The sequence below is a fragment of the Sinocyclocheilus rhinocerous genome, unplaced genomic scaffold (assembly GCF_001515625.1).
Source record: "Sinocyclocheilus rhinocerous isolate Xijiao unplaced genomic scaffold, SAMN03320098_v1.1 scaffold1069, whole genome shotgun sequence".
In the NCBI taxonomy this organism is placed as follows: domain Eukaryota; kingdom Metazoa; phylum Chordata; class Actinopteri; order Cypriniformes; family Cyprinidae; genus Sinocyclocheilus; species Sinocyclocheilus rhinocerous.
The window spans coordinates 2,429,874-2,437,867 of NW_015635541.1; the positions used below are offsets into that span (position 1 = coordinate 2,429,874).

The 7,994-nt window shown below is 36.3% G+C and overlaps 1 protein-coding gene across 1 annotated transcript in view; it reads left to right on the forward strand.

Annotated features, from left to right (window-relative positions):
* LOC107747288 (neurogenic locus notch homolog protein 1-like) overlaps window positions 1-7,994 on the forward strand; it is a 150,291-nt gene that overhangs the window by 100,896 nt on the left and 41,401 nt on the right. The window contains 2 exon segments of the mRNA XM_016561757.1: window positions 408-553; window positions 7,798-7,969. Of these exon segments, the coding sequence (XP_016417243.1) occupies window positions 408-553; window positions 7,798-7,969 (318 nt within the window).

Below are 7,994 nucleotides of genomic sequence, written 5' to 3' on the forward strand. Positions count from 1 at the left end.
AACACTAAAGTGAACAAAACAAGACAGCCGAAAATCACAGCGGGACACAAAATGCCCTATTAAAGTGTGAATATATGCTACAAGAGATTCCTTCCATTACAGAACCACTGAACTGGCCAAGTCCTCACAGATTAGACAGGTGACAGGGTATTTGAAACCGAGTCAGCTTGTCAGTCATTTTGTCCGATGATAGCAGCAGCCAAAGTCATGATTAACAGACACGCTTCAGATCTTTTTGCTGTCAATCAGACTTTTTCCTGTCTGTCAGTTTTCCTAAAAAATAAAAAAAATAAAAAACTTCATGCAGATATGGTACCATTTTGTTTGGCAGACATCTGTGTCACAGACTTAGCCAGGGATTTAAAAAATAAGATTTGGCTAATAAAGTTATTTTTGTGCATTTCCAGTTTCCAATGCAACTGTGTCACCAGATATTTTGGAACGCTTTGCAACCTGGACGTAAACGAATGTGAAGCTTCCCCCTGCCTCCATGACTCTGTGTGCATCAACAAACCTGGGGGATTCATATGTGTCTGCCGTACTGGCTTCTCAGGTATGTCCCCCTCTGCCAGAGCCCGAGACACAAAATCAATGAGAGAAACCAGTGCTTATCGTGTCTACACGGGCTGTGTTCCCCAGCCTGACAGATTCTCAGTGGAAAGAACACACAGATAGCTCATCAGCACATTTACCACTTTAATTAGATCGCACACTCCCACAAATATCTACACACTCACATACACGGAGTCACCTTGAGTTAACTAAACACCTCCTCCTCTGCATTTGAATCAAGTACTTCCTCGTCTCCTCAGTCCTTTTTTTCTTTCACCGTTTTCCGCTTTCCCCAGGGTAATCTCATCCTTACTCGTGGGCTTTCTTTCATTTGGGTATGTTTGGATATAGGCACTGCAATTGTACAATGTCAATATATTGAAAGCATCTAAAATGTAAACACTTCATAAACATGCAATCTTCACGAGTCTTCTGAAAACTGGTCTAAACTGAACTTGACAGTTGAGTAAGTTTAGTACTCAGAAACAAACCTGTATCCTGGCTGTTGTTTATTTGTAAATGATTAAGGATTAAAAAAAAAAATAAAAACCTTTTTAAATGCCAAATATACTTATGAATTAAATCCAGGTGGGATTAATAAAAATAAAGTTTGTACTCTCTATATACTGTAAACAGTTGTAACCTGAAATTGTTACCTTAAGGAGATACTGTGTCAAGGTCAACAGGAAGGGACCCAAATGCAGAGTGAGTGAAACGATTTATTGAAGACACAAGTTCACAGCACAGGGGCGGACAATCTTTATAAAAAAAAAATGTACAGATTCCTTGTCACGGTCAACAGGAAGGGACCCCAAATGCAGAGTGAGTGAAACAAGATTTATTGAAGACACACAAGTTCACAGCACAGGGGTGGACAATCTTGGGACAGCTCCAACCAGCAGGGAAAGATCAATGCCCTGAGAGGTAGACAGTCTGGGGTACAGTCTCAGTCGTTGGTCAAATCGGGGCGGAAGGATGGGGAGAAAACCAGAGCAGAGAACAGCAGAGCATGCAAGCAGAGTGAAGGGGCTCAAGGCAGGCAGTATCAGAGATTCGGTTCTCAGCACCAGGCTTGGTTGGCAGGCCGCCTTGGGGGACCAACAGGCAAGGAGTCTCAGGCTGGTAGAGCAGGGCTGGAGGGAACACACAGCACGAACACACACACAAATACACAACAAGGCACCACTCAAGACAACAACACTACTCAGTGCAACACACAGAGAAACATGTACAAAAGGGGAAATAAAATAAAAAAGCAAAGCAAAACTAAACCAAAACGTAATGGGAATATCTAAGTTTAGACAAAAAACAACTAAACAGTTCAAGAGTAAAAACAAGATTGAAGAGCTACTAACTATGATATTACAAGTAATATAAGCAAGATTATTAAAGAACAAAACCAAAATCAGAAGATAGAAAATCAAGAGCAAAAACTACAATAGGATACACATTAACTGGGCAAGACTGGAATATAGAGCAGCAAGTCAGTAACTGTCTCTATGGCACAAGACGAACCAGCAACCACAAGAGGAAAAACAACACAATATAAAGGGAGGAAAGTACACGAGGGCCAGGTGAGCCCAATTACAGAAACGAGGACAAGACAAGGCCTAAACAAGTGGGCGTGACCAAGGGAAACAAGGAGGTGGGACCACAGGAACACATGGCAAGCATAAACAAAGACAAAACAATGTGTGAAAACACAAGACAAACAAAGAAACATTAAACAAAGACAACACAGACAAAGCTGCCAGGGCAGAGCCCTGACAATACTGTATTTCTGCCTGATATATCCTTACATTTATATTTGTTTGTGTAACCTAATTAGTTTAGTTTGATTCAGTGATTTTAAATATAATTTTCGCTTTAATAATGTTACTTATTTCTTGATTAAAATAATTTAATTTAGATGTTAGGCCATTTATTTTTTGTAATTTGTTTTTAGGTGGTTGAATGCGATTTCACTTTTTTAACGTTAGTGTGTCATTTTGCTGTTTGAGCATTAACAATATCTGCAAAGTCGTGGCACTGAAAATGCAATGCAAACAAAGATATCGCCTTTTAAAATTCTGGCAATTTAATGCCTACAAAAACGGCTCGTAGGGACTACAACGAGTTACTTCCCGGGTTTGTGACATCACAAACCCCACCCCAGGGAACTTGCAACGAAGGAAGCGAGGCCATGCTGCGATGCTTTAGAGAAGAGGAAGAAAACTAGGGGTGCACGTAAAAATCTTTTCATATATGAATCATGATTCTGTCTTCTAATGATCCTAATGGAGTCACAAGTTTCAAATCAATGTTCTAAAGCAGCGGTTCTCAATTCTGTTCCTCGCGTCGCCCTGCTCTGCACACGTTCTGCATTTCTCTCTCTCTCTCTCTCTCTCTCTCTCTCTCTCAAAATTTCTCATTCAGATCACCAGCTCAGCTCAAACAATGAACTGTTCCATTTATACACTTATTTTCACATAGCTATGAGAAGCTTTAAACATGGACACGCGTGCGGTTCACCCCATAAACACAATCAAGCCTAGAAAAAAAACTGTCAACCACCCTTTTAAGAAATTAACACTTGTATTCAGCAAGGATGCATTAAGGGACCAAATCAGCATATTAGAATAATTTCTGAAGGATCAAGTGGCACTGAAGACTGGTGTAATGATGCTGAAAATTCAGCTTTACCGTCACAGAAATAAATCATATTTTAAAATGCATTAAATTAGAAAAGTTATTTTAATTTGTATAATATTTATAATTATAATATTTTACAGTATTACTGTTTTTACTGTACTTTTAATCAAATAAATGAAGCCTTGATGAAATAAAAATTTACAGACTTTAAACTTTTGAATGGTGTTATAAAAGCTTAACAAGTGTGAAATATAAGCAAAACAACAGCAATATTATATTTAATTTGTGATTTCTCTGTCTTTGTGTTGTCTCAGTCATCTTTTTATATATATATAATCAGCATATTAGAATAATTTCTGAAGGATCAAGTGGCACTGAAGACTGGTGTAATGATGCTGAAAATTCAGCTTTACCGTCACAGAAATAAATCATATTTTAAAATGCATTAAATTAGAAAAGTTATTTTAATTTGTATAATATTTATAATTATAATATTTTACAGTATTACTGTTTTTACTGTACTTTTAATCAAATAAATGAAGCCTTGATGAAATAAAAATTTACAGACTTTAAACTTTTGAATGGTGTTATAAAAAGTTAACAAGTGTGAAATATAAGCAAAACAACAGCAATATTATATTTAATTTGTGATTTCTCTGTCTTTGTGTTGTCTCAGTCATCTTTTTTATATATATATATATATATATAGATATATATATATATAAATGAAATAATCAACCTATTAGAAAATATTTGTAAACAATTGCACCTTGTACATACTGTGCATACAAGACTTTACACTTTAGATACGTCAATACGTTGACATTGTACATGTCTGTATCTGTTTTATCTAAACGCATGTGTGCTAGAACCTCAGGTTACATGCAAACACCTATTAATACTAAGGCCATTACATTGCTAGCCCACTTATCAATGCTGTTTTTTTTTTTTTAAATGTAATCTCAAACGCCATCAGCCGGCTTGAAGATTAATTTCATTTGTCTTTTGTACTGTATCCTCAATTTATCCTCATCCTGCTGAGGGGAAAGAAGGAAATCTCAGAGGCACGGAAACTCCTTGGAGAGCTCAGCCTGACACACGGGCCCTAATTCCCACAGAAACCTCTTTTATTATCAGGCCCCACTCTGCCTTGCACCAGTCATTACTTTCCTCTCAGCTCTGAGCTCATCTGAGGAATCGGACGCGTCCCCTGAGAGCTCAGGCTGGAGGATATATTCTGGATTGGTTCAACCAACTGGGGCTCAGAGGAAATATTTGCCCTAATAAGACATGTAACGGCATCGCAACTTCTCGAGAAGGCGGAATCAAAGATACAAAAGGCAATATGCGGCAGCCTGCCATCCGACGTGTCTCTGTGGCTGATCTGCGGCAAAATGATTTTTAAATTGAAATGGTGTGTTTCTCAGGCACGCCATATAATGTGCCTCGTTCGGTGAAATGACATTATTTGTGATTTTGCTTGGATCTAGTAAGTGTCTCCTCCATTGTGATCGGCAGCTTTGCATGAAAAAAGGCAGAGAAACTTGATACAATGTCTGTATGATATATTATTTGATGATGTAGCATCTAAAGCTAGTGAACCTGCACGATAGCAGTTCATTCGTATCACTTTAGATGCATTATAGATGTATAGCGTATATAAAGATTATGACATGCAGTTGCCCCATATAGAGGACTATGAGTGCCATATTAATACATTTTTCATAATTCAAATCTGTCAAAAAAAATTCAACAAATAAAACATTAAATGTGTCAATTTATTTTAAATGCTATTATTAATGAAAGTTGTTTTTACATGACTCTAATATGCATATGTATAAAGTTATGTTTTATTTATTATTTAATTTTTTCATGTTTTAATAATACATTATTTATTTGAAATATTTTATGACTGAAAGATGTATTTTTTTAAATGGTAAAACAAGTATTTTAATTTAAATTCTATTGATTGAAATTAATCAATATTTAAAATATCAAGGGAAATATTCAGCAGTTATGATTTTTGATAATTGTTCAGCCGTTTCTTGCTCTCTGAAGCTGCAAAGCACTTGCTAGAGATTTCCAACTCTTTCTCTCCTATTTTATCTTCAGATTTAAGATAGTAGTGTTTATTTTTTCTTTTTCAGGCTTTTTTTTCTTCACTGGCTTTCTTTGCGTTGCTCTAGTTCTCTCTTTTTTGGTCTCTTGGATAGAAAATCTGATAACTTGCTGTGGGTTTGAGAAGTTCCTGCAGAGAGGAGTAATTGAGGAGTGGAGGAGAAGATTATTTGGTTTTTTTCTCTCCTCTCAGATGAGTACAGTGAGCACCCTTAAGAAAGCCAACATTAGGATTAACCCAACAGCTTTATAATCTCTCCCCAGCTTGGCTTCTCATATTCTACAAAGTCTGATAGGACGGCGCATTATTTGTCAAATCAGACAAGGAAATGCCGATTAAGAGGGTTTTGTATTATCTCATTAGGAGCGCTGACAGTGTAAATGTATTGTCTATGAAGCGAGGCTGGTGTGCACTTCCTTACAATCTACAGTCTTGATAGTGTCGTATGAAGCAGTGAGATATGAAGTACTTGATTGATGGCTGACTACAAACAGCATGTCGTGACTGAATATTAAAACCCGGTTCGTGTTTTGGGGTTAATACGATTTTTACAGTTAATTCATACCCAGTCGATACACTGACACTTTGTTGTGTTTGCGGACGACTATCCGCAGGGAAATAAATTCATTACGGCTTAACCAGTAGGTCAATATGAAGGGAATTAACAACGGTCCGTGAATGAGCAATTGGGAAAAACACTTTAATTAGAAGATGTTAATGATCTGCCTCATTGTTACGTTTTAGTTCCTTTTATTTATCCACGTTGCCTTCGAGACACACCAAAACACTTCAGCGTGAAGAACAGTGCTAAGAAAGGTTGAAAACTTCTTTAGTGAGAAACACCAGGGGTAGTTTTTCTCGCTGGCTGTGTATTGAGCAGTGAGTAATTGAAATAAAGCTTTAATTTATTGTCAGTGCATGACCTGAACTGCGACTGATGGCGTCGCTTTCGCCCGAAGTGACTGAATTATTTGTGTAGTCAAGCGTGAATTAAGTTTACATTCCTGTAATATCAGCATATGATTCATAATGTTTAAAAGATCGCTTCTGCTCTTTATTTAGATGTCTCGGGGCTTTTGGAAATGCTTCCATTTGTTTGTGTAGTTACAGGGAGGAAGAATAATGGCTGTCTGCTCTTTAGTATCGCAGCTCTTTGGCTCTCGTTTTTATCTCCGTCATTTGTCAACCTGTCCCTGGGTGTCTACGGAGTCTTACTCGCCTCTGGATTTTACAGGCTCTTCTCAACTTACTGAATTTACAGCTTTTTTCCAGGTAAATTATGACCTATTAGGGTGTTTGTTACCGAATCTTTTTGTAGTGGATTTTACATCATTCAACTTGCTCATAAATCCAGGTTAGAGAATAATGCACTCTGTGCCAGTGACATACAAAAGCGTGACTGCACATTTCGAAATACACAAATTAGAAGTATCCTGCAAATTGAAGTAAAAATACCTGAAATGACCACTATTGGTGCGAAAACACTCCCATTGAACACCTCCATTTGTACTACTATTTGAGTCAAATCGAGGAAAAATTGCATGATAAAATTAAATATTAATTTAAATTAATATTAATTTAAATTATTTGTGATAACTGTGCAAATACTATATAAATACAAAAATAAATTGTTATTTTTTATGCTTATACAGATTTTAATGCCTATACTCATATTTTAAAGCTTTTCTATAGTTATCTGTAGTCTTTCTATAGTTTTCTAAAGTCTACAGTCTGTAGACTAGTAAAATACAATGCTACCAATGACAAGATCCTTGAATGCCTCACAAAATGGTTTTAGATGTAAAATTTTGTATTTCAAATCAAATTTTAAATGCTTTCAGAATTATGGATTGTTTTATGCTTATACAGATTTTAATGCCTATACTCATATTTTAAAGCTTTTCTATAGTTATCTATAGTCTTTCTATAGTTTTCTAAAGTCTACAGTCTGTAGACTAGTAAAATACAATGCTACCAATGACAAGATCCTTGAATGCCTCACAAAATGGTTTTAGATGTAAAATTTTGTATTTCAAATCAAATTTTAAATGCTTTCAGAATTATGGATTGGCATAAGCAACTATATTTCTGCTAGTTGATAGCTGATATTAAATGTTGATAGAACATTCTTTGAAAATGTGCTTTTTAACCTTATTAAAGATTTTATTAACTGTTAGCCTCATCTTAACTTAAGTCTAATTAACTTCCTCATCTATACTGAGAAAATTATTAGACTTGCTTTTCATCTTTTTTAGGGCTGCATGATAAATCGCATGCATGCGCATTAAATATCGCATGCGATTTATCGTGCAGCCCTAATCTTTTTTTTTCTCAGCATTTTGGTTTGGGTTTTTGCAAAAATGTACCACATTGTTCTTATGCACGTACCTTTATTAATTTTTTCACCTTGATATCCGAGATCACCTTGATTTACAAGAATTTCTAAATGCTGAATGTAATGTATTTATATGGTATTGATTTTGTTCTTCCTAAAGGTAAATGGTGCGAGCTGAACGTTGATGAGTGCAAATCTAATCCATGCCGAAACAACGGGAGGTGCATCGACGGTCTTGATGGTTACCAGTGTGTGTGCTCCAGAGGTTTCATGGGCTATCACTGTGAGAGAAACATTGATGAGTGCTCATCCAACCCCTGTGTTCATGGGAGGTACATTAACCTTGCTGAGCTGTAA